This window comes from Fusarium vanettenii (assembly GCF_000151355.1).
Source record: "Fusarium vanettenii 77-13-4 chromosome 4 genomic scaffold NECHAsca_3_chr4_2_0, whole genome shotgun sequence".
Lineage (NCBI taxonomy): Eukaryota > Fungi > Ascomycota > Sordariomycetes > Hypocreales > Nectriaceae > Fusarium > Fusarium vanettenii.
Window position 1 is genome coordinate 1216369 of NW_003315879.1, and position 25882 is coordinate 1242250.

Genomic DNA, 25882 nt, shown 5'->3' on the forward strand with positions numbered 1-25882 from the left:
TTTTTATTTATCAATTCGCTTCTCGCTGTGTTCCCACGTGTCTATCTCATCAATTCATGTGTGTGTATCCCCAACATCCAGCACAAGGTGTCCCGGCATGAGCCTCGCAAGTGGAAACCCCACAGCTGCTCAAGACCAAGTCTCAAACCTGATCAATTCGGTGCTGAAAGTGAGGCATCCGACCAGAGGCCTGTCCAGGTCCGCCGGGTGGGAGATTCCATCTGCCAGGTCCCCCAACTCGCCTGAGTTTTCGTCTATCAAACATGCCGGACGCCAGGCAGTTGATACCTATCTCAAACAACCTAGTATGTCTGATTTGAAGCCGGCATGAAACCTGCGCAGGTCTATCGTGAAGGGCTTGGGTGTATCCGCCAATTGTGGGCAACGTCGAAAAAGTTGGACAAGATGAGCCAAGATCATTCAGATCAAGTCTCGGGGTATCGTGCTCGGACGTGAGTTGCTTTAGTGGTCCGAGGCAGTAATTTTTTGGTAGTTGAGTCAGCCCCAGGTCTCATAAAGGGCCCTTCACAGATCTTGAGACTCAGGGGTAGTCAGTATCTGTGACACCGACGTTTCTTGTCGTTTTAAAGCTCCCGGTAACCAGGTCTTCAGTTGGTGCTGCCAGTAGGGAAAGCAGTCGGGCGAGCCTGGCCTTCCTTATTGACCTTGGCCCATTTCAACTGGGGGAGATACGACCAAGAACCCTCCCAAAGATGGAGGGAGTTGACAGTGTCGGCATCTTGAAGGTCGGGCAGTACTTTCAAGGTATCAGCATGGCAAAAAACTCATATGAGCGAGATGACTTACCGAATCCGCCCTTGTACTCATCTTCGAGAGTGGAAATCTTGGCCTTGAGAAGGTCCTCCCTGGCACTGGCAGGTCGACCAGGACGACGAGTCTTCTTGACGGCGTTGTACTCCTCATCATATTGATGAACATATCTAGCAACCCAGTTAGAGAGTGCCGAAACAGTTTGACATTGGAAACCTACGTGTGAATCATTTGCTGAATCTCTTCGAGTTCAGGAACGCCCTTGTTCTCCTTGACACGCAGGGCCTGCTGGAAAAAGGCAACACGTTCAACTGCATGCAAGTCAGTTATGACTACATCTCAAAATGTCTGCTCCAAGTCACATACCAAGCGGTTGCTCCTTTCTGCTCCTCGCGGCGGCCAACTTCTCAATGCGCTGATCTCTCACACCAGCCTTGTGAAGGCGCAGCGAGTCTCTCGACTTTTCGTGAAGAGCATTAACAACTCCATTTCTCTTCTTGGAGATTTGCTTTCGGGTCTTGCTAAGCGAAGAAGGCATCTTGACTGGCGTGTCGAGCAGATGATGTTCTTTTGATCCTGTATAAGTTGCGCTGTGTGCCTCTGCAAGGATTTTTTTTCGTCGGGGTCCTTTTTTGGGTGCTCCACAGGTTGTCGGTGTACAGCCTGTAAAGTGGCGGGTATATGCCGGGGTTAAATTGGTTGCAGCTTGCCCCCAGGTGAAGAACATGTGTTTTTGTATGTGCCGCAGCTGTGTTGATATTGGAGGCTGGTGAGTCGACAACAATAAACATGAATAACGCATCGAATACGTGGGTTTTTCTCTTTGGTTCTTGACTTTATCATCGTTGAGGCCATGTAGCTGTTGCCATTCTTTGTGGATCTCATGTCCATGTGCCATAGATTGGATCTCAACTTAATTAATGTCTCGGTTAAAGATCTTCTAGAACCAGCAACGGGTGGGTTTCCAGGGCCGTGGTTCACGCCGAGACGAGATATTCGATAGAATCCGTTGGTTTATCATATCCATTTACTGTCAAATTCATCAACTGCCTATCAGAAGCCATCATCACGATCCTCCCTCGCGTTTGGCGTTCAAAAGTCGCATCGTCATGGCGGGGTCAGGTTGCTGGGGAAATGCCAGTGCGGCGGGAACTAATTCTTTCCCAGCGCTGTTAGTGGTCGAAAACGACAGCACCGCGCCTATCGACGCGCCCATTAAAACCGCTGCTTCAGGGGGTCCCGTTGGGTCCTCCACTCCACTGTCCCGTCGCGTCCCAGGCAGGGGCAGACGAACTTAGCCGATGTACCCTGCCTGCCCGCCGAGCCTCCAGCTTCCACACAAAACATCCTTCGTCCTATCCCCACCGCCTTTGGACATCAGACTTGATCAGCTTTTGATACCGGACTACGCTCTAAGCCTTTTCACGACATTCTCTCTCGCATTCGCATTTGCCTCGTCCTTTAGCTCGTCCTGTACTTGTCTTCCTACTCGCCAAATCACGCTCCTCGTCGCCTTGAACGTGCTGACCCGACATCGCGTGCCAATCAGCTTTTCGACGCGTCCTCTAGCTCACCTCGATGTGTCGTTGTTAACGTATGCAACTCCGAACCCGCCTGGCTTGAAGCTGCCCGAGTCCCTGCCGGGGGCAGCGAGTGCAAGCTCGACGGCCTGCCATCGCCACCGACCCTGACACGAGACCTTCAAGATGGGTGTAACCGGTACGGCCCACACCAATAGCTCCTCAATCACCTCGAATATGATATTGACCTATTATTAGGACTTTTGCCGCTTCTCAAGTCTATCCAAAAGCCAACGGAGCTCAAAAAATATGATGGACAAACATTGGGTGTCGACGCGTACGGATGGCTTCATCGTGCGGCCTATTGTTGTGCTTTAGAGCTTGGGCAAGGGAAACCGACCCAGAAGTAAGTTTTCTCACATCAATCAAGGTGAATGGAGGTAATTGAGACTCTTCAGGTACATCAATGCTGCCATGATGCGTGTCCGCATGCTCCGCCATTTCGGTGTCACCCCCTACATGGTATTCGACGGCGACTATCTACCCAGCAAAGCTGCCACCGAGGATTCACGTGCCAAGAAGAGAGATGACAAGAAGAAGGTGGCCATGGAGCTCCTTCGAGCTGGAAAGCCTGCTCAAGCCACGCAGGAGTTTCAGAAATGCATCGATATCACACCCGAGATGGCATCCGCTCTTATCCAGCAGCTGAAGAAGCTCGATATCCCCTACGTTGTCGCCCCATACGAAGCCGATGCACAACTCGTCTACCTCGAACGACAGGGTCTAATCCACGGCATCATTTCGGACGACTCTGATCTCCTCGTGTTCGGCGCCAAGAAGCTTTTGACCAAGTTGGACCAGTACGGAAACTGCATCGAGATCAATCGCAAGGATTTCTGCGCCTGCCGGGAGGTTTCTTTGACGGGATGGTCCGATACCGAGTTTCGACGAATGGCTATCTTGAGTGGATGTGACTATCTGGATGGTCTTCCGAGTGTTGGGTTGAAGACGGCATATCGAATGCTCCGCAAGACCAAAGCTCCCGAGCGAGTAGTACGCATGCTTCAATTCCAGGGCAAGCGAATTTCGGAAAACTACTTGACCCAGTTCTACCAGGCCGAATTGACCTTCCTGCACCAATGGGTCTTTTGTCCCAACAAGAAGCAGCTTGTTCACCTCACTGATCTGGATGGGACGCGGACTGCTGAGGAGATGCCTTTCATTGGAGCCTTTGTGGAGCCTGAGGTTGCACGGGCGGTGGCCAAGGGTGATATGAATCCCATCACCAAGATGCCCATCATTCTCCCCCTGACGCCGTCCAAGAGAAGACATTCACAGACAACTTCTAGCTCTGTTGATGAGCCCCCGCCCATGAAGCCCATTAACTCATACTTCAAGGGTCACCAACGGATACCTATGGGTGAGATGGATCCCAATTGCTTCGAAGTCGACCCTCAACGAGTTTCGCAAATTACCGGAGGAGGATTGGTTCCCCGGGTGTTCCCTCTGCCCAGGCCCTATCTTGATGAAGCAACTCGACCCACGGCCCCAGGTCCTTCCAACCGCACACGATCATCGCCACGACTCAACCGCCGCCGAACTGAGCCAATCTCCAGTATGCTCGCTCGGATTGCTGGCAGCCCTACCAGACGTACATCTTCTGTGGGCATGGCATCCAGCTCACCCGCGCCCCCTTCGACCGATACTATGAGCAGGCCACCCAAGAAGGCCCGTCTGTGTGACGACAACGAAGCCGAGCCCGTCGATTCCCCGCCAGAGAGGAGCAAGTTCTTTTCGGCTCCAAAGCTACGAAGAAGCCCGAGAAGGGCCAAGAGCGATGCTTACCTGCTGTCAGACGACTCTCTTGACGAAGCACTTATGGCTCTGCCCGACTTTGAAGGTTGGAAACCTACCGACAAGTCAAGAAAGTCTATTTCAGTCTTTGAGGAGAGGGAGAGCCAGGAAACCACCACCACAAGCGACAGTTTCACTACCACGGCCGACAGTGAGAGCCAGGCATCCTTCAAACATGAACAGACACCAATGTCATCTTTTGAAGATCCCATGCCTCCTCCTCGATCAACCGCGCCTCTCTCGAAGCCTTCCGAGACTCCCTCTCGACCCAATCTCCGCCAGTTCTCATACTCGAAACCAACTGAAACCCCTGCTTCGGATGTTTCGCGACGCTCCTCGGTCTTCAGTGCGGCATCCACTCCCTCAACCGCGCCTTCAACTGCTGCTTCTCGAATGACGCCGCTGCAGCGACTTGGTGCTCGCGCCCTCAGCGGTCCCATGTCTCCCAAGCTGCCCAAGCCACGCAACAGCCTTGACAGGCAGTTCCTCTCGGGTGTCCCTGTGAACCCAGCATTCGTTCCCCTCCCAAAGGTCAACCTGAAGGAGGTGGAGCAGTTGAACCGAGGCAGCGAGGATCAAATCATCCCCGATAGTGACGATGAGGATGAGGATGAAGACGAAATCGACCTTGCTCCCCCCAAGAAGCTCAACCTCTCCCGCTTCGCATTTGCATAGAGCGTCGCCAGCTCCCTCTCATACACCCCCACCTGGGGCCGTTGAAGCGAAACTTGAATTAATCGACACGGCATTCCTCCAACTTTTTTCTTACTTTGCTTTTTTTCTTATTTCTTGTACTGCAGCTGCTGGCCGTCAGAACGCATCCCATTGCTTGCTGTTCTGTAGGTACATACAACATGTGGTCGGAGTTAGCGTCTTGTGGAAACTCGTGCGTATTGAGAGACACAATGGAACATTGTCGGTGTAGGAGACAGAATATCAGATAGGCGTTTTTTTGGCATCAAGTTTTTGCCCAGGGGTTTTACAATAATACCCGCTTTGCAGTCATTCAGAGATGTTTTCAAAAAGTGAACAAATGGGTAGCAAGCACAAAAGCCTCCCATCCAAGTCAGACCCAGACTCACAAAGCGCACAAGTGGTGAACCGATCGTTCTTGTCAAGAAAAGAATAGCTGTGATTCTGTAGTTGCAAAATATGCTGTGATTCTTTATGTACTCGCTGAATAAAGGTCGTGATCCATGTCGATGACTGCGTTGCGTTGCAGAAACATGTCGTAACAAATCTATGTATGAACCAAGACCCAAACCTCCCATCCCATTCCATTTCATCCCATCATCCATCCACGTCCACTGTAGAGGACAACCAAGCCAAGCCATTTATCGTCATCATTGCCTTCTTCGCGCCAACGCCTCCAGCTATGGTGGGCCCAACGCCTAAAAATACCCACGCCTTGTGCCTCGTCTAGTTCTCATGATGGGTAAGAATGACTGATGACGGACAACAAAGAAAAGGGGGGTTGCAAAACAGATGGTAAAGACAAATTTGTGTTGAAAGGTGGCAATGAGGCTGGGGAGCCATATACCACGGTGGCAGTTGTGGCCTGGTTATGATATGAATGTCGCTGTACAGCAATGTCGCCGTCTATAGTTGTTGCACTGATCTCAACTTCTTGTGCAAGGTCAAGGTGTCTCGTCTCAACCGTATACTTGCCTATCCAGCGAGTGGCCAGAATACGGCAGTTGTTAAAATACTGTTCAACCAAGTGCTGGTTGGTTGGGGGCAGTGGACGCTGTCATGATGCAGAGTTTTGGAGCATTTCCCATGGTGATGCCTCTGGCTTTAGCGACGGGGGGCGGGCCCAGCAGTCGTGGGAGCCACGAGGTCCGAGTTGAAAACCCATTCACCTGTTGAAAGGTCAGTCAGTCATGCCATCATAAACAATACACGAGTTTCCAAGAGTTGCACGTACCTTTGGCCAAGTTCTCGGCCGTGTCGGCGAGGAGAATCACACGCCTCTTGTTACAGTACGAGGTCTTATCCATGATGTCCACCTTCAGCTTAGGGTCGGACAATTCTTGAATAGGCTTCTCAAACATCTCGGATAGATCTTCCACGGCCATTTCCAAGTCCTTCTGGTTGTCCTCGAAAATCTCAGTAAGGTTGTTTCTGGCCAGGTAAAAGGCAAAAGCGTAGGTCCACTTGAGGGTCTGTCGGCAGGTCTGGAGGGCCTGGGACGCCGAGTTGAGGTACTGAACCTCGATCCAGGACATGCCCGAGGCGGTCTGAAGCTGCACCATCTTCTTTTCTGTCTTTTGGGCAATGTCCTTATCCAGCTTGGCCGATTGCTCGTGGTTGGCATAGCGGTTGTAGTAGTGGAGATAGCGCTCAAGAGACGTTCGCGACTTAGCTTGCGCATCTCGTGCCTCGGCACCGCTCTTCTCCTCGTACCGGTTGCAGTTGTACCAACTGGTGCCGTGCTCAGACCAGAGCCCCATGCACATCCAACAAAACTCGTACTTGCACTTCCGGCAGGTCATGTGGTTGCAACCTCCGTTCTTCTCGATGGTCGAATTACACTTGGGACACTCCTTTGTGTTTGCCGATATCCAATTCGCCGTTTCCGAGTCGTCGGCACATTTCTTGAGCCATTTCTTCACCAGTTCGCAAGGAGCAGGCTGGTGATCCGGGTTGGGACAGCCAAAGCAGAACCTGTAGCCGCAGCGGCACTCGACCGTGGGGACAATCTTGTCGAGATCCTTCTTCTTGACGCCACACTCGAGGGCGTTGGGACAGTCCGGGGCAGGACACCACTTAAAATTGTCCTTGTCTTCGACATATGTCCGGTTGAGAAGCTCCTGGTAGCGACCCGACAACTCTTGCGTCACGAGCACGTCAAGCGAGGCCGAGTCTAGGATACGACCGCAGCCGTCCGAGGGGCACTGGATCCTAGCAGCCTCACCCTCTTCCTTGATCTTCTGGGTCAAGTAGTGGCGGTAGCAGTCTACGCAGTACCGGTGACCACACTTCATAGCAAACGACTCGAGGCCGTCTTCATCCTCGCAGCAGATGTCACAGGTAAAGCCAGGGATGACTTCCAGCTGTGGTTGCACCGCTGAGCTGCTACTCAAGCCGGCAGCCTCCAGGACCTTTTCAGGGCGGTCCATGTAATCTTCAAGCAGGCGCTCCTTGTTCCATCGGAAATACCGGAGCAGGATTGCGGCATCTTCTTTTTGCATGTCCAGGATCATGTTGACCTCGTTGATCATGTCATCTTGTTGGCGTTGAATATCGGTCGGCTCGTAGACCTTGTAGGATACGACGTGGGCGGCCTGTCTCTTCTTATCGAGATCCTTGGCCAGACCAAAGTCGGGATCGGGCTCGTCAAACTCTTCATCATCGAAGTCTATTAAATCGAATCTTTATCAGCAACGAGTATACCAGTTATTTAGAGGGGAAAGGTTACCGTCACCAGCCGACATCTCGTCCCCACTGTCGTCCTGCATCAACTCGTCGTCGCTCGAAAGAGCCGACATGTACTCCTCGTCCGAATCCATCGGGTTGCTAGCTGTGGTGACCGGGGTCGGGGGCAGGGCGTGGTTGTCCGACACGGCGGCTGAGGCGATAATTCTCTTGTTGGGTGTTTCGTCTCTGTTGGCAGAGGTAATCGTCGCCTCAGCAGCCTTCCGCTTCCTCGTGGTGGGGGGAATCGTGGCGGTTTTTAAGGAAAAGGTTGAAATGGGATGGGTAGGTAAGGTAGGCAAAGAAGGGTCGTCGGAGGATGAGGACGAGGGCGCAGATTTCAGAGGTGGCGTTGGCGTTTGCAGCCGGGTGACTAAAGCTACCTAGGGAGGTGCTGTAGTCGTGACGGTAGACCGAGTCAGAGAAGGGATCTGAGGCCAAGAGGGGTGCCTGGGCAGCAGGTATGACTATGACTATGACGGTGTCGGGTCGGGGCCGTTGGATCGGGGACAGGCAGAAAAGAGACCCAAGAGTCCAACGTGGGAAGCAGAAGCGTCGCGAGGCCAGGCAAGTCAATGTGCTTACTTTGGCTGTCAGTCCGTTCCGTTTGTCACGCGGGAGTCGAGGCTGCGAGTCGACGAGTAAGAGGATGGCGTGACACACTCTAGGCTGGCGAGCTGAATGAGACGGGAAGAGAGGATTGAAAGTGGGAGAGAAAAACGTGGTTTGCCGGGTTTCTGATGATGAGATCAGAAGTCACCCTCATTCACACACAGACACAGACAAGGCGCACGGCGATTGCGGGTTGGGCGGGTACGGTGTGTGGGGGGATGGATCGGAAGGCGCGATACACAACCCAGGCAAGGCAAGGCAAGGCAGCAGGCGGGAAAAAGCTCAGTGTCAGTGTCAGTCATGGATGTGATGTTCGGGCCATCATGCCAGCGCGCCAGTGATTTCCTAGGCCAGGCAGAGGAGCCGAAGAAGGCGGCGACGGGACAGGTGGGCTCTGGACTCTGAACTGGACGGGACTGGAAGCTGGAGGGAGAGGTCGGTGGGGTCATGCATTCGATGGATGGTTTGTTTCTGGTGCGCAGCAGCAAAGTGCCACCCGTGTACCGGCTAAGCCACACCAATGAAAGGGCGCGACAGCTGGCGGTCAATTACTCAGACATTTGTTTCTGGACATGGAGCTGAGCAAATAGTTATTAATTCACTTACATATATTGCCCCTTTCCTCTGTCAATAGCCTTTCCCCTTCTTTTCCCCTTTTGCCTCCCCTATTCCGTGCTGCCTTTGTCATGATACCTAGTCATTCCAAATGTTGGCTGATAGTGGCTGACACCTGTCGGTCTGCGTTGGCCGAGAGTGGCTGGACTCCACCCCTGGATGACGCATGTACACGCGAGTACGCTTCCTCCCGAGAATAGCTGTTGTCTTGCGGTACCCTCTCGGCTCTATTGATATTTTTCGATATCAATGCATGTTTGAGGTGATATTATTATTGGCAGTGATGAAATTTTGCAGTCCAAGGTACTGTATGGACAATGTTGGTGCATGTTTCTTCTGTGGTCTGGACATGCATGAGTTAGGCTCTCGGGCAGTCCGGAACATTCAATATTGTCACAATTCACAATCATCAGAGCGCAGTTCGCGCAGCCCGAATAAGAGATTGAAATAGAAACGGCACATTTCCACGGCAATTCTAGTCAATGCGAAACCCACACCCAGAAACAACAACCAACACAGATCAGTTGGGCTCACCGGAGAGCAATTTGGTATGAGATGGATCCTTACCCTGGACCAATACCAAAGTCCCCAAGTTAAAGCTTGTTGCCTGCCTAGGAATTCCACCGACTCGCCTATCCGGTGGGAATATGGCCCAGGTAATATTTCTTAATTGAGTAGTTGCCGATGTTTAGATATGCAGGTCTATTGACATTGACAGGGGAGGTCTCAAGTCTGTCAGGCAGCAGTGAGCTCTTCACGGCTCACTCACATCCAAGCACAACATCGTGACAGCATGTTAGACCAGGGTTGCCAGTGGAATGACAGGACCAGAATTCACGGTGCTCGTCAATAGACGCCCCAGCAGGCCGAAGTGCCACTATGCAACCCGTAGTTGCCATAGGCAGCCAGCTTACCCTACGTAGTAATCGACATTGAACATAGGACCAACCATGAATTGAGACAGGCACTCACAAAACACGACAAGATTCTTGACGTGTGGTCGCAAGCATACAGTCTGTCACACATGGCTAGATGATTTATTCCCGGGTGATTTGGTGCTGTTTCAGGAAGACCAGCCAAGTCTCGTTTCATCCGCTTGTTCGCGCCTGAAACTCCATCATATGCAAAGCCCCGTTCGCTCCGTACCTTAAAATAACTCGAACCTCGCGTGCCAGAGGCCGCCTCCGAGACCGTGTTTTTTTTCGCATCGGCGCCTCGGTGTAGAGTGCCCCAGATCTTCAAACCGTTCTCACAAACCACGAGATGTAGCGCCAATGATAGGTGTCAATCGGCCGTTGACTGGTTAACCAGCAATGTTTCGTGGCCTTTGATGGGTGGCCTTTGGCCTCACTAGCTAAGAATTGGAAACTTGGTTGTCGCTGCAGCAGAGTATGCCTCGCATTGACGCGCGCTTCTTTAAAGCTGGCCAGATGCCCCAGACCACAATACCCGTCTCGCATGCCGCTGGTGTGGTCAGCTCTTTAAACGCCCATCCCACGGCGGACTTTCGTTGACGCTCATGGCCGCCGCAACTTGGACTAGATCTAGACAGAAACTGGAGTTTTGCGCGCGCGTGGTCTCGCAGCCATCGTCCCAAGGTGAAGCGGCCCGACCCCAGATCCGTCTGGTCGGCCACTTGAACCCGAAGCTGTATTGTAAACCGGCCGAGTCTTTTCAGCCATTGGCAGACATCATTCGACGAGATCTATTAATGGAAAGGGGGTGGCCACAGTGAGCATTCGTTGCTAGAGATGGCTTCCATGAGAAAGGTCTTCCAAATAGGTCACCTTAGGTAGGAAGGTGCTTCACCTCGTGTCTTGCAGATATTCATCGTGTACCAACCAAGCAGGAGCCATCCGTCATCAGTTCGTAACTCGTTCCAAATTCAAGGGTGAAAGAAGTTGTGGCAGGAGCCAATAGTGGACTCGCATCTCTTCCAAGACACTGCTCATCCTCCTTCTCGCAACCACCCCTGCTCCTCCATCCATCAATGGCATCACAAGATGCAGTTCACAAGGACAGACAGATACAGCCATTATCCTCGTAAACGTCAATCGTCAATCGTCAGCCGCAGTCCAGCCGCAGTCACTACCCGTCGTCAGTCGTCAGCACCAGACAGGCCTCGTCGCTGTCAAAAGAGCTCAATCTGCCATGGGCAAGATCCCATTCGCTCGGCAGTTTGCCTCCTCGCAAGCCAAACCATTACCAAAAAGCCGAAAAGCCGCCCGACATGGCGTTTTCCCCAAGTGCTCCCCAGGCCTCGCTGGTCGAATCACATTCCTCACCGACCATCTGGGCCAGGAAACCCATCCCCGGCGCCAGCAACGGCGCCAGCAGCCAAACAGCTTAAGGGGATCCAGGCCAGTGCAAGGATGACGGGCCACTGTTCAAGGGCTGCTCAACTTCAAGGGGGCTTTCGAGAATAAAAAAAGCAAGAGGCCAGGCATTCGATCGCCCCCTGCCCTGTCGAATCATCAAGCCTCCCGCCCCCCTGCTAGTCGCTCGTTGCTTGGGTACCTCCTATTCTCGAGTAGGCGTAGGCCGGTGCCGCCGCTTTTAACGCGACTATGGCAATGGCTCCTGACCCGCCGCCAGAGTCGCCCAATCCCAATTAACGATTGGGCCCTTCCAACTTACAGCCATCACAGCGCCTGTGCCACCACCAACCACGGCCCGCTGAAGCTGAGCAGTTGAGCCGCCGACCAACACCTTCATACTAACAGGACGCGATGGGCTTTCTCGAGAGAGCCAAGTTCACAAGACAGTCTGTCACAATCCAAACCGAGGCGTTGGCTGGCAGTCATCCGGGTCAAAGGCCAACTCTGGAGAGACGGTTTGCCAGCATAGCCAGATAGCTTCCCCATCACCAACACAGAGCGCCATCCACCCACCCATTAGCGGCTGGCAAGAAAAGAAAGAGACAAAGTGACATGCCTGAGCATACTGCATCATCCGTCCTCACCCGCTAGAATTTGTCCCGCGCAGGGCATGGAGCCTACCATGGACGCAGTCACATCCTCGCATTGCACGCTTGCAGCCCGCGCAGACTGAACTGGACTGGGCTCGACGCAGCAGAAGCAGCAGCAGCACATCTTTCTGGCGATGGATGGATGCTAGACCCGCCCCTCCCCGGCTCGCGTTGTCGTTTCTCGTGCAGTTGCCGCCCTGTCTGCCCTGTCTGGCCAGGTTCTGCACCTCCGTACGCGCCTGTTGCTGGTGCTGCTGGTCAGCTTGTCCTCTGCTCCCTGGCCGTGTCTTCCACACGCGCCGGCTCCATCTGGGCTGTATCCTGTATGAGTCCTGCTGTGCTGTGCTGTGCTGTGCTGTGCCCATCCCGCATTGTACGGAGCACGTCGTCCCCATCCCCCCATCCAATCCATCTGGCAAGGGTCAATCAACACACTCCCCCTACCCCTCCACTCTCACCCTCACTCCTCCATATCCGTCATAGCTCCACCTTGTTCCAACTTCTTCACACCCCCTTCAAGCGCCCACCTCTACCTCTTCCACTTTGTTCCTCCCGGCGCCAAATACTTGACGCAGCCCTTCGTTTCCTTATAATCGCCTGGTGCTGCCATCTCCCACACTTTTGCTTCCACCTCTTCCTCAGTCAGTCTGTTCGCTCGCTGCTCCCATCTGCCTGCATTCTTATTACCTGGGGTTGGCTGTTGGTTCATCTACCTCGACGGACCCTGCCTACAGTAAACTCCCCGACTCAGCTTGATCGACTTTAACCGCCTTGTCTCGACAGTACAATACATTCAGCTCAACTATCATCACCATGCCTACCGCCAAGCCCAAGTTGGGGAAGCTCACCACCCCCGTCACCGCTACCTTTCCCTCCGAGATCACTTCGGCAACTCCCATCTCGGCCATCTCGTTCAACTTCAAGCCTGACCCGGACTTCATCAAGACGCCCATCAGCCCGCCTTCAGCCTATACCGACTTCCTCACCAAGGCTATGGCTCTCAACTCACCAGCTCCGAGCTCTGGTGAAACCACTCCCGACTCTATCCCGGACTCGGCAACCAGTGAGGAAACCGACGCCTCTAGCAAGTGCAACATCACTCCGCCATCATCGGCTTCCAGCACCAGCTCAAAGACCTCAACCGGCCCTTCCCCTCCGGCCACGGCACCAATGGTGCCTCCCAGCCCATTCACCTACACTGCTCCCATGTCTGCCCCTCCTACAGGGCCTGCTACCTTTCCCAGCCTTAAGCTGCCCCCAAGCCCTAGCGTGGCTAACTTGGACTCGCCCTTGAGCGTGTCCACTCCTCGCTCACCCTTCAGTGCCAGACCAGTCCACTCAGTATTCGACTGGGACGCCGCCCTCAAGGCCCGGTTCGCCGAGAAGAAGAAGGCTTCACGAACCAGCGTGCGCCACATCCGGGAGGTTGTGACAAGAACCGTCACTTACACACCGAGAATGGCACCTGCGCCAAAGGGAAAGCGACGCAAGATTGAATGAGTCGGCAACACTACAATTCACGCATCATACCGACGACCAAGAGCATATATATGCTCATTCAACACACAAACTTGACGATCCTTCGAATATGACGAAATTTCATTTGTTTAGACATGCATCATAAGGGCCATACCGAAAACGAAGACGCGAAGAGAGGGCGAGACATGGAATAGGCCTGGGGTACCTGCAGGAGCCAGCATATGATTATGAGGCTCCCGGCATTGACGCCACGGGCATGGATGGGCGCAATTTCACTTCACCACCACTCCCTGCTTTGACATTTATTCCGGCACGCGTTTTGGAGGAGTCGAATTGGTTACGAGGCACTACTATTGGAATTATACTGGAGGCACGGCTGGAGGAGTTTGGCGGCGTTTTTACGTCCTTTTTTATTTTTATGACCATCTTGGATATGGCCTTTCCCTGGGGGCAATGGCTTATACTGAGAGGTTCGATACCACGACATGTGAAAGGATTCGGCGCGGGGGAGTTGGTTGGGATCAGGCAAGGAAGGACTACAAGGCAAGGCGGCGAGGTGGGACCGACCCAACAGCCTCGATAGCAAGCGCAGGCATGGGATGTGATAAGATGGGAGTGGGAGAGGGAAAGGCTTGAGGGTTGGTGGCCCGTGTCTCGGGCACACGAAATTAGCTCTCGGTAACGTGTTTGTCCGCAAATTAACAAAGCCATGGGCTGTTTTGACCACGATTTTGGCGTGTGCTCTGACTTTTGTGGTGTTGGTGAGGATAACCGACTGACTAGTCGGTGCATTGTCATCTGAGAGATGGGTTCTCACCGACCAGATTGATGTGATTGTCGAGTGTTTTGCCAAGCATTACTGAGCATTGTTTATTTTGCCATATTAGAAATGGCTTGTTTGTTTACAGATCTACCATGGCCTCGAGAATGGGCCGCTCATCAACGGGAATATCTTTGCATCGCGAATCTAGGATGTGCAAGGCCTTTTTCGTGACCGTCTCTCTCCACTGCTATTAGTAGTAATATCCCGCTCCAAGCCCCGCCCAGACTCGTTTTGATTTTATTCTTATTTTACTTAACATCTATAATCCTGTTCCTTGTATAATAGAATGACTTGATTATACTGGGGAACTTTGGGACCGAGATTGAATGAATCTGTACTCGAGATTGGATTACGACTGCCCTTTTCTTTGTCTGGGTTGCCCACACGCACCCCTGGACAAGAACTGATGGAGACCTGTCAAACTACAACGAGAACGGACCTGCTCTCAATTTTTTCTTCTCTTTGCTTCTTAGGTGCGTGCGGTGCGTGCTTTGATGGTGATGAACAGAGGCCCACAGGGGCCAGATTTTAGGCCGCATTAAACGGGATTCGTAGGCAAGGCAGACGAAAAGCAACAAGTGCCAACTGCAAGGTAGATTTCCCATCCATCGTCCTTGTTCTCTGTCTCTTGCATATTCCTCACTCTGCTTCTCACAGAGATTCTCTTCCAGCCCCCCAGGGCCTCAGAAATCCTTCCAAATCGTCGTTTCCACTCTGCCGGCACCCCCCCTTGACTAGCCTGGACGCCGGCCCCAGCCCAACCCAGCCGAATGGATGTTTCCCTTTTCTCTGTAAAAGCGGCGTGGCGACTGACTGCCCTCTCTCCGTCGACGGCGCGACCCAGCACCCTGGTCCGGCGGGACCCCAGAAAACTGCCCTGGCCTGGGCTTGCCTGTAAGCGCCGGGCAGAGGGCGCCAGGAGGCGGGCGGAGCGTTCCATTGGCTGCTGCGGGCGAGCTCATCACCCACCACGGGGCCGGGGGCTGCGTGATTGGCGGCGTGCTAAGCGCCCGGGTCTGTGGGTCGACGATTGTGAGCATTTGGGGGAGATGCAGAAGCGTCGTTTCTCTGTCTATGCCTCTGTCTGTGTCTGTGTCTTTCAGAGACTGCGTGTCGGCTTCAGGTGGTCCCTCTCGCTCCCTCGTTTCCAGTCTCCTCGCTTCGTTTCGCGCATGCTACCCAGCTACTGCAAGAGGATGCAGCGCGCTAACCTCCATGCTAGGCTGTTTCCATTCAACTCTTGTCACCCAGGTGAGCAGGATGTGAATCTTGACTCTGTGAGTGAGTGAATATCCATCCGCCTTGTCAAGACCTGGTTGGCCATTGTGCCACATCAAAGACATGTCGCGGTTGTCATCTTGTACATCACTTGGCGTGGCCTGTTCATCCTCTTGTCCCGGTCGATTATCTCTCTCGATCGTCACATCGATGCTGCCCGTGGCTCTAGATCATCATGGCCCGTCACCCACAGCACGGGCCCGAGTGGTAGCACTGTCTCCCAGGCTAGGTACCCCGCGTGCTCTGTTGCTCTCCCTCTCCCGCTCTCTCGTGGCATTCTCAGTGTGCGTGCGTCTGTGTGTGTGACCTCTCTGCCCCCCTTCAGAGGCTGGAGACCGCCCACATCACCAACGACTGCGTCCAACCGGCAGAGGGCGCCAGTGACGAGATGCGCATGTGGTGATGTGATAACCCTGCGCATCACACCGTCTCCGGCGCCCCCCCTTCCATCGCTTCCATTGGCTACCACCAGACGAGCTTCTCACGCCAACGCCTCCCGCCTATCTGAAACCGACGAGGGCCTCCTTAGCCCTGAGACTGAGATTAGAAACGGGTTTGAGACCGTTGCAACCAGGCTGCTGGGTGGAACATGGCCCTTGGACTCGTTTCCAAACCGCTTCGACCGTTGCTAATTTTGGCTCTTGCCTCCTTGTCGGTTCGAGAAGTCGGCCTTGGACATCTGCAACCTTGTGGACGGCCTGGTTTTTCGTATCCCGATATAGCTTCTCCTAGGCCAAGATTGAGTTGACCCCCGTAGCTCAAGTGGACGCGAATGCACGGTGGAATTGCAGGGCCGTCCGTCACCTCGAACCCTCGCAACTGTTCTCTATATGTGATGCAAGATCACCAAACCATCCTTCGCGTCTGTAAGCCCTGTACGGAGCATGTATGTAGGTACTGTATGCAAGAATCCTGGGATCGGAATTAATCCACCTCCCTCACCTCTTTTGCCACGGCGTTGCAGAGCGCAACCTTGACCCCTGCCCCCGTGAGCACATGGATCCAGAGCCGTTGAGTATCACTCAACCTGTCGTTGGCGCTCTTGACCTCCGAGAACATGACTTCTCCTTTTGACTTTGCCGGCCCGTCGCCGCCGTTCCCCGTTGTGTCTCTGGTCCGCCAGAGAATCAGGTCGGGGATACCACCACCCCTCTGCCGGTACTCTTGAGCCATGACCTTGCACACGGCTGCGAGAGCACTACCCTCGAAGCATTCCACTAGCTCCACGAGGTCTTCAATGTCAAAGTCCCAATTGAGACCCACCACGCTCGTCCTCTTCTCGCTTTCCCTCTCCCAGACTTGGCGAAGGAGCCGTGGTCCTTCTCCATTGGTAATTTCAACCAGTCTGTGGTTGATCTCTGATGCCCTGGCTGGGTAGAAGGCATCTGTGTGCAGGTCCAGAGGGCACATCTGGTATGCTGTCTGAAATACGTTGGGAATGTAGAGGAATATGATGTCGTAAAAGAGATACGCAAAGAGGGTGCGGATGATGCCACCCTCGGCGTGATATCCCTTCCAGCCCTGCGCCCGGTAATGACTCAAGCACATCTCCTCGACACTGCACTCTTCTTGGCAGTCGAGCTCGTCGAGCCAGACTGTCTGGCGACCGATCTTAGTAGGAACATCCCTTTTGAGCTGGACTCCTTCAACGGTATGCTCCACGGGCTTCTCGAGGTGCACATGGCCAAAATCGTGCTGTAATCGACGGGGAATTCGCAGCTTCTTCTCTAGCTTGACCAGCCGTTTCTGAAGGTCGTAATGGAATATCAGATGACAGTCTGGGTCTTGAAGCCCAGCCTCGCATGTGGCCACTGCGATCCTCTTCCAGTGCTTCTTTTGTTGCTCGACATCTGTGGTCGTGGGGTTCGGGTCCAGCGTGGGCATGTAATGCTCTTCCAACAGGGCTTTGCGCTGATACCATCCGCCTCGCCTAGCCATTTGGAACAGCCGTTGGTCGAGAAGCTCACTGAGTAGCTCATGTTCCCTGAGATGTTCCTTGAGTTTCCCAAAGATGGGGGCGGCTTTGTGAACGATTCTTGTGTAGGAGTGGCCTGGCGTGAACCGTCTCAAGTAAGCCCCCTCGCCCATATCGTATACGGTCTGCTCTTTTTGTCGTTCCTCTTCGACCAGGGTCTTCCACCGAGGGTAGATCTTTTCAAATATTCCAAGTATCTTTTTGTGACCCTCTTCCCCAGGTGGCCCGTTGAATTCCATGATGCTGTCGACTTCGGCTTCTAAACGGATACCGCTTTCATACTCCAACAAATGCATCCGCGATGCAAAAATTGTCGAACTTCGACAAACGATGTACTCTGGGTAATGGCGCCGTGCGATCTTGGCAAGAATGATGGTCGTGAGAGACTTCTCTGTCCATTCGGTTGACCGGTAAAAGACTAGATGGACACGCTCAAACAGCTTAAACACTGGCGGCGATAATCGAACGCAGGGACCCAAGATGGCGAGAATCTTTGCCAAGAAATGTTGATCACGGTTCGAGTCTTCTCGCCGTAATTTTGTTTTGGCCACCGCTTTTGGATCCTTGTTCTCTTGATCTTCAGAGGTTATCGATTCACGACTGTTGTGCCTACTGAGGCCCACGGACATCAGCCCAGTTTGCTGATGGCTCATCCGCACAAGAGAACGAATGAGTTCTGTTTTCGTGCGCCCTTGGAACTTGGCTTCTTTCGCCAGAGCCTTCAACTCGTCGAGACTTAGCAGAGTGGCAGCCTCTTCCACAGACTTGATGTGATCTTCGGATGCATCTGCAAACGTGAAGGATTCGCCAAGCCCTGACTCTTCAAGCTCAATACCCTCGACGCTGCTCGTGGGAGGAGCGGTGCCAGTCGGTAATGTACGAGATGACTGTAGAACACTAATCGCAGTTTCAAGGTCAGAGATATCGTTGTGATAGCCAAGACGACTATGGCGATGCCACCACGCCGTCTTTCTCAAAAACAGTCTAACATAGCTGAGCATGGTAAGTGAATGCCCTATACCCTCAGCAAGGAGTGAACGCACAGATATTGAGCTTCATAGTCCAGACCTTGCCATTGTCTGAAGACCTCATTTTCTTTGTCATCAAAGAGATGAGACTCCTCTTCCAAAACGGTGTCTAGGGCAAGGTTGAAGGCATCCGAATAGATGGAGCTTCTTCCCTTTACCCACCGAGGTTGTGCTTTCTCCGTGGTATCTTCATCTTCGGCACTTGCTTGTGATGACTTGATCGCCTCGTACTCCTCGATGGCCTTTGTTCCCCCGTCAGTGGGTGCCATTGCATTCTCGAAGTCAGTGGGCCGCGGGCCGTCAACATCTTGATCCTTGTCTCTGGCAGGGTCCTTGTTGGTAGACTTTTTTCTTGAAACAATTTCGTCTTGAGAATGATGAGATTGATCTGAATCTGAATATGGGATTTCTCTTTTCGCTCGCTTTGAAGGTCTGTCTTGATCCGGTTCGTTTAAAGGGGTGGGACGAGCAGGAGTGCCAAGCTCGCTCTGAGGTCTTGGGAGCCTCGTCACAAATGCATCCATACTTTACATTTAGAAATCCCAAGATCAGAGACGTAAATGTAGCTTTTGGTATGGATTGCCGTTGCTTTGAAGTCGATGGACGCGAGAGACCAAGGCAGACACGTCACTTGTTAAGACGATCAAACACGAAGTCACCTGACACCGTGCTTTTCTCTTAAAGCGCCCTGGCGCTCTGGGTGCCCGACAATCAACCGGCGCGATTCAACATTCGCCCGTCAGCCATCGCACTCTCCCGTCTACTCAGGAGCTCCTCTCACTTCGGATCAAGCAAAGGAAGGCATTTACGACCCTGCGGCAGTATTCAAGATGGCCGAAGAAGCTCAAAAACCCGAAACAACGACCGAAGCTCCCCAGGTCGCAGCCTCGTTGGACTCGGGCGCTACCAATGGGCTCCCCGCGCATGCTGTGCAAGCAGAAGCTCTGCAGAAGGATATTGTCATGTCTGATGCGCCAGCCGATCAACCTGCTGTAAGTCTTTGCTCCTATCAGTGCCAGCTATTCACAGCAGTTGCGACTCGAAGGACCGTATGTTTGTTCAACACAGTCCATTCACCATCACTCCCTACCTTACTCCCCTCCAACTCCTCTGTTGGTACTGCGCTCCTCCAAAGATCAACCTTGCTGATAGACGCGAAAATGAAGTCCTCTCCAGCCCCCGTCGCCCATGCGCCCAGCCCTGTACCTGCCAGAACCGGAACTCCAGCGCAAGGATCTAGAGCCGCCTCTGCGCATCCAGATCCAGGTTTCAACATCCCCGCCGAGGCTCCCCCGCATGGCGATTCAACTCGGCAATATCTGAACACCAAGGTTACTGGAGTCTTGCTTGAAGGCATGAAGCAGCTGGCGAAAGACAAGCAAGTACTGCGATCTCTCTTTGGCGACAGCAACTAACATATCGCCAGGCCGAACGACCCTCTTCGAGTATTGGGAGAATACCTCCTTCAAAAATCAAAAGAACTTGAGGGAACTACTTAAGTGCCTAGGCGTCTGGTCACGGTTCTGAATCACTTGGGAACGGGATATATATATGGCATAAATGGCGTTCAGGTTCGAGTTTATCAGTCACTGGGTTGAGTAAGCCCCATTGAATACACATTTCAGCGGTCGAATCGCTTTCTATTTGAGCAGTCTCGACTTCGCCGTGGTCCTCCCAGACAGGGCGGGCGCATAAGCATCATGGCTCTAAATGCAAGTTTTTCCATCATTTGTCCCCCAACTCCGTGACCCGGGAAACCATCATCACCTCCATCCAGGCGGCCGGTCGTGATTGATTTTTTTAAACCGCTTAAGCGACGATGGTGCTGGCAGTAGCGGACTCGTACTTCCAGGTGGGGGGCAGGATACCGACGGTCTTGTAGTAACGGGCAAGACGGTGGATTCGGGACTCAATGAGAATGAGGCGGAACTTGGAGTCCTTGTCCTTGCGGTTGCGCTCAAGGTGCTTGCGGACAGCAACAGCCTGTTGAACCAGTTAGATCAGAACCACAGAAAATTTTGACAGCATCACTTTACCTTCTTGATGAGCATGTACAGATCCTCGGGAAGCTCGGGGGCGAGGCCTGTTTAATCACTCTGTCAGTCTTGACCGTACAGAGGCATAAGAGGAGAATTTTCTCCAGAGATATGTTTCCACCACCAATGTGCGTCGCGTCTCTCAGGGAACCGTACCGTTGGACTTCAGGATTCGGAGGATTCGGTTACCTGTCCGTCAATGTTAGCAGCACGCTCTCAATTCTCGCTCCTTGGAATTTCCATACCGGTGACAATCTTGACCTGGGCAATGCCGTGGGAGTCACGGAGGACGACACCGATCTGAGAAGGGGTAGCACCCTTTCGGGCGAGCTTGCAGATCTGGTCGACGACCTGGTCGGGGGTGGTCTTCAACCACGCGGGGGCGGCGCGGGAGTAGGGGAGAGCGGAGGCAGAAATGCCCTTGCCCTTGCTGTGAAGTCGGCCCATCTTGTCTGTTTGGCGGCGGCTGTGGTGGTGATGCTGCGGATGGTAAGTAGTCGGAGTCGGCTTGGTCGAGCTTCGTAAAAAGTTCGAGAGATTGCGAGAAAGGGCGGTTTGTGTGGATCGTTGGAATTTTTCGCTTAGGTTAGGGCAGGAGTGGTATGTGGCATGAGCGCCACACTGGGTCCCCAGCCACAGGGCATGCAGGTCTGTGGAGTCTAATCACGTGCCCAGATCCGAGTTGGCGATATGTCGCGTTTTTCTTCTCGTCGCGACTCAAAGCCAACCTTTTCTTTCGTTCAACCTCAAGCTTTATGAGCTTTTGAGCTTCACGCAAATTCTCCTGATTTTGGTAAGTCTGGCTTGATGACATCTTCCCCTTTCCTTTGTCGACCTTCCGATGATGATAGAACACATTACATTTTATTCTGGTACCTCTTATGTTAGAGCCTTCGGGCTCAATGAATGAACAGGACTTCTGATTTCTGGTCATTTGCTTGACTTTTTCTGCTTCATTTTTCTGTCAATGCATCAGCGCTAACAGATCACAGGTTTCCTTTGCCCGATATTGTTCGGCAGACGTAGTTACATATAGTTTCATTGCTTTCCATTCTCTGGTTTGCATGCTCATAATACCAACTCAATTATCTCATACTTGCACTTGCACATCCTAATTGACATTCCAATTGAGTGCTTTCATGTGATTGATTCAATTCAACAATGCTGAGCGATGCCCTCTGTTTTACATTTTCGATTGATGACCTACCCGTACACCGACTGAAGACTCCTGCCCCTCAAAGTATATAGCCAAGGTTGACTGTTGATTGCATTGCTAGACCACGTCCCCTTGCGCACCCACTATTAAATATCCATGGATCCATTCTTACCAAGCACCAACGTCAAAGTTCTCCTGCATGTAGTGTTAGCGCTGAAGGAAGCATTACCAGAGAGCTCAAGGGACATACCTCGGGGAAGTACGTGGTAACCACGGTTCTGTCAGCGAATTTCCGGCCCGCCAAAGCCTTGAGCGCCTTTGTTGTATCTTCGATGGTCTCATACTTGACAAAAATCTTACCCACGCCGGCAGACTGCCTGCTGCCGCCGGTAGGCCGAGGGATCTTCATGTCAATGATCTTTCCAAACTTGGAGCACTCCTCTTTGACGTCCTCGCAAATTTCTGACACAATGTTAGCAAGGAAAGACACAGCAAGATGATATACATACCTTCGTAGTCGTCATTGTCCAACAGTTCCTCGGCAGTAACCATGTTGAGAAGTTGGAGCACCCGGCTTCCTTCAACATCGTTGGCAGTCTGAGAAGCCAAGCCACTGATGGCAGTGATACCAACGTCGAAGTTAGCGACCTGTGTGGGACCAATGCTCGCCTTGGTGACCTTGAGCTTCTTGCCTCCAACATCCATGCCATTCAGAGTGTCAAGAGCAGTCGGGTTGGCAGCGTTGGGATCCTGATATTCGGCAAAAGCGATACCCTGAGTGACCTAGTTAGAATGGCCAAGAAGTTACGAATTTCAGTACTCACTCTGGATTCCTCCGTTCCTCTATCCTTGACAAGTACAAACGCCTTGGGCTTTCCGAAAGCTGCAAGAAGCTCGATAACCTGATCCTCCGCCAGGAAAGGGGGGATGTTGGTGATGCATAGCTTGTTGATAGTATCGGGCACAATGTTGGAGACGACATCGGGGTTGTAAGAGACCTCCTCAGTCACGGCAGGCACAACGTAGTCGCGAGGTCGGCGGATCTCAAGACCACGAGATTCTCCGTTCGAAGCGCCGTTCGCATCGTCCGGCTCCATGGAAGTACCATCCAGCGCAAGGGCGACAGTGGCTTCTGAGGCTTCCCTGAACTCCAGGACAGCAAAGGAGCGATCGTTGGAGAACTGGCACAGAATGCAAGGATCCGTGGCGTCAATGACATTCAGGCCGTTGAGTTGAAGGTTGAAGAACGATATCAAAGCCTCCTCGCTCGTGCCTGATGGAATCTTGGAAACCAAAAGACGCTTCGATTGGCGAGAGTTGTTAGCCTTGAGGCCAGCGCTCGTAACCTGACCACCGGGCTGGTTCATAAAGGCTTGAAGTTTGCTAGGATCCATGGGCTGCTGCCGAGGAGCGCCAGGAAGAGGGAACATTCCCGATAGCTTGGCCTGTTCGGCTGTGACGTTGTCGTAACCCGGGGGCTTGATATCCCACTGGGTCAGGCGACGCTTGCGTTCCAGAATGGGCACGATGTTGGTCAAATCCGGAGTAGGCTCGCGCTTCTTGGGCGGCGGGCTCGCACTTCGGCGGTTCTCGTGTCTTGCACCAAATCCCTCCTCGCGACGGTCCCTGCCACCTCGGCGACGGTCATCATAAGGATCTCGGTCTCGCCTGTTCGGCCGTTCGTCATCGTCGCGGCGAGCGTCCCGACGGGAGGAGCCCCGGTCTCGATCCCATTCACGGTCGCCTCGCCTGTCACGGCCAGAGTATCGATCCTCGCGCTCGCGGTCTCGGTGGTTTCGGCTAGAAGAGTAGGCGTCGACGTCGCCTTCGCCCCGGCGATGGCTTCGGTGGTCTGGTGAGCGAGAGCGCCTGCGATCACGGTCCCTGTGACGGTCACGACGATCGTCCCTATCACCTCTGGAAGACTAAACATGGTTAGGTTGAAACACGACGAGATGGAGATGCGTTTCCTTACAGGATAGTCTCGTCCCCTGCGCCCGTCTGCGAGAAAGAAGGGTTAGCGACGCGACGCGAAAGATGGAGTCAGGTCTGCGGATAAACTTACCCCGCGAAGAGTAACTGTCGCCGTTCATACTGGCTATACAGACAGGCGACTTCAGAGAAAATAATGAGTCTCTGAAATTGATGATGTTGTCTGGTTGGCAGGCGGAGTTGGTTGATTCAAGCCGCAACGAGGTTCCAGTTCCAAAGAGCTGTAGGCATCGCGCGAGGCTGGAGCTTTTTTTGCCAGATGGCGCTAGTTCTACTTTGGGTTAGTGCGAATCGGATTCTAGACCACCTGCAAAACCTCCCGGCGAGCCGGCCTGGATTCAGGGGGCAAGCCACTGAAGGACCTGAGTGAGAGTCGCCACCAACGGCATAAACTCATACTTTTTCACCAATTCACTGTCAAATTCTCTCTTTCGTATTGAAACGTCTTGCTAAGAAAGACTCAGACATAATCGAATTCCCATAAATGTCTCTTGTAAAACTTCCTCACTGGCGCAAGCTGCCGGTGTCACTAGCCGAGCTGTGCATCAACACCACCCTACGTTGCGGACAGTCATTCAGATGGCGAAAGATTGATCATGAATGGTCAGTTCTTACTCTATTCATTATGATCATAAGGTTCTAAAATCGGTAGGACATGTACTTTGCATGGGCGCATCCTTCATCTGAAGCAGGACTCAACTCATCTTCATTACCGAGTCACCTGGCCAGCTGTTAAGTCCCAGGCATCACCAAAGGACGACACTGAGGCCCTTCTGCGACACTATTTCAGTCTGAAGCTGGATCTTGGAACTCTGTATGAGCAATGGTCGGAGGCGGACCCAAACTTTCGCAAGAGAGCACCCCAGTTCAAGGGTGTCCGCATTCTCAGTCAAGATGCTTGGGAGGCGTTGATATGTTTCATATGCAGCAGCAACAACAACATTTCCCGAATATCTCAGATGGTGAGTGGATTTGAATCAAGAAAGTTGGCTCACTGACTCACTATTGTGTCTAGGTTCACAAGCTGTGTCAACACTATGGTCCACTCATCGGCCACGTTGGGGATGAGGCTTTCCACGATTTTCCAACTCCCCACGATCTGACAGGTGACCGAGTAGAGGCACATCTGAGAGAACTCGGATTTGGCTATCGTGCCAAGTACATTGCTGAGACGGCACGGATGGTTGCCAAGGAGAAGCCAGACAATTGGTTGGAAACCCTTCGAAACCCAGCACATCCAGGCTTCAACACGCCTCGAGTACCCGATGAGCAACATGCAACCTATAAAGAAGCACAAGAGCAACTTCTCTCATTAAAGGGAGTCGGCCCAAAAGTTGCAGACTGTGTCTGCTTGATGGGCTTGGGATGGGGTGAATCTGTCCCAGTTGACACTCATGTCTGGCAAATCGCTCAACGAGACTACAAATTTGCCAAGTCAAAGGCCAAAACATTCAACAAGACTATGTACGATGCTGTGGGAGATCATTTCAGAGCGCTATGGGGAGATTATGCTGGCTGGGCCCATTCTGTCCTTTTTACGGCTGACCTCAAGGAGTTTTCAAGCCAAGCGGTGAAAAAGGAAGAGGCCTCAGTGGTAAAGATCGAGGAGGTCTCCGTGGAGGAAAAAGTCACCAAGAGAAAGAGACAACGTGTTTCCGTCACAGAAACCGAGACTAAGGTGAAGAAGGAGGAGACAATTGTCGAGTTGAAGGATGAACCAATGCCAGGTGAAACTGGACACGGTCGAAGATCAAAGAGACTACGCGCTCTCGCGATGAGGTAATACAATTTGTATGGCTGTATTACCTATGTAAATAATTTTTGTATGAACTCATGCTGTTGTACATGATCATGTCACCATCAACCACCTATGAGAAAGCTAGACATGAATGGAGGGCAGGCTGTTGAGTTCTGGTCTAAGGAGTGGAAATCTACGTGACTTGTACCGAGAAAACGCATTTTCCTCAAGCCATCACGGCCGGTAAATAGTCAATTGCTCATAGAAAAAGTCACCTACAATCAAATACGTCGATTATTAATTTCCCGAGTCTGAATCTTCGGCATACGCATGATGGAGAATGCCTACTAACTAGGTTGGTGGGGACGCGAATCTGAGGGTCTCTGTCGCGTGCTGTCCTCTTGTTCACCACTCATCAACCCACCAAAGATGAATAAAATACTTGCTATTTCAGATGTAATGCGTAGACATTAGTAACTTATTTTACATCATTACAAAACAAAAGACATAAAACCTGTTGGCAAATGCCGGGCTTTGATATCCGTCTCAGGCACTGCACATGCAATTTTAGGCGGCTAAACTGCGGGTCCCCCTCGAGTCGTTACTTTTTGCCTCCCAAA

The 25882-nt window shown here is 52.6% G+C and overlaps 8 protein-coding genes across 8 annotated transcripts; 3 read left to right on the forward strand and 5 right to left on the reverse strand.

Annotated features, from left to right (window-relative positions):
* Positions 1–608: 608 nt before the first annotated feature.
* NECHADRAFT_78952 (uncharacterized protein) lies at positions 609–1309 on the reverse strand (the record flags this gene model as incomplete). The annotated part of the gene is made up of 4 exons (XM_003052058.1): positions 609–757; positions 808–941; positions 992–1082; positions 1138–1309. 4 exons carry the CDS (start codon positions 1307–1309, stop codon positions 609–611), a joined length of 546 nt encoding a protein of 181 aa, XP_003052104.1.
* Positions 1310–2401: 1092 nt separating this feature from the next.
* Positions 2402–4820, forward strand: NECHADRAFT_68291 (uncharacterized protein; the record flags this gene model as incomplete). Its single annotated transcript, XM_003051616.1, has 3 exons — positions 2402–2490; positions 2550–2697; positions 2750–4820. Exons 1-3 carry the CDS (start codon positions 2478–2480, stop codon positions 4818–4820), a joined length of 2232 nt encoding a protein of 743 aa, XP_003051662.1. The 5' UTR covers positions 2402–2477.
* A 1122-nt stretch (positions 4821–5942) lies between these two features.
* NECHADRAFT_38580 (uncharacterized protein) lies at positions 5943–7507 on the reverse strand (the record flags this gene model as incomplete). Its single annotated transcript, XM_003052059.1, has 2 exons — positions 5943–6007; positions 6073–7507. Coding segments are annotated over 2 exons (1500 nt in total), but the record flags the coding sequence as incomplete, so codon positions are not given.
* Positions 7508–12570: 5063 nt separating this feature from the next.
* On the forward strand, positions 12571–13964 carry NECHADRAFT_100025 (uncharacterized protein; the record flags this gene model as incomplete). The annotated part of the gene is made up of 1 exon (XM_003051617.1): positions 12571–13964. One exon carries the CDS (start codon positions 12571–12573, stop codon positions 13255–13257), a length of 687 nt encoding a protein of 228 aa, XP_003051663.1. The 3' UTR covers positions 13258–13964.
* A 2297-nt stretch (positions 13965–16261) lies between these two features.
* Positions 16262–18864, reverse strand: NECHADRAFT_92646 (uncharacterized protein; the record flags this gene model as incomplete). The annotated part of the gene is made up of 2 exons (XM_003052060.1): positions 16262–18305; positions 18356–18864. The coding sequence occupies 2 exons, from the start codon at positions 18862–18864 to the stop codon at positions 16262–16264; spliced, it is 2553 nt and encodes an 850-aa protein (XP_003052106.1).
* A 201-nt stretch (positions 18865–19065) lies between these two features.
* On the reverse strand, positions 19066–20885 carry NECHADRAFT_104073 (40S ribosomal protein S13). Its single transcript, XM_003052061.1, has 6 exons — positions 20622–20885; positions 20533–20565; positions 20377–20423; positions 19767–20323; positions 19507–19718; positions 19066–19332 (listed from the first exon to the last, which is right to left on the reverse strand). The coding sequence occupies exons 1-4, from the start codon at positions 20821–20823 to the stop codon at positions 20150–20152; spliced, it is 456 nt and encodes a 151-aa protein (XP_003052107.1). The 5' UTR covers positions 20824–20885; the 3' UTR covers positions 19066–19332; positions 19507–19718; positions 19767–20149.
* An 831-nt stretch (positions 20886–21716) lies between these two features.
* On the reverse strand, positions 21717–23625 carry NECHADRAFT_38412 (uncharacterized protein; the record flags this gene model as incomplete). Its single annotated transcript, XM_003052062.1, has 4 exons — positions 21717–21994; positions 22042–22306; positions 22357–23440; positions 23558–23625. The coding sequence occupies 4 exons, from the start codon at positions 23623–23625 to the stop codon at positions 21717–21719; spliced, it is 1695 nt and encodes a 564-aa protein (XP_003052108.1).
* Positions 23626–24032: 407 nt separating this feature from the next.
* Positions 24033–25220, forward strand: NECHADRAFT_5326 (uncharacterized protein; the record flags this gene model as incomplete). The annotated part of the gene is made up of 3 exons (XM_003051618.1): positions 24033–24127; positions 24177–24486; positions 24540–25220. Coding segments are annotated over 3 exons (1086 nt in total), but the record flags the coding sequence as incomplete, so codon positions are not given.
* Positions 25221–25882: the final 662 nt, after the last annotated feature.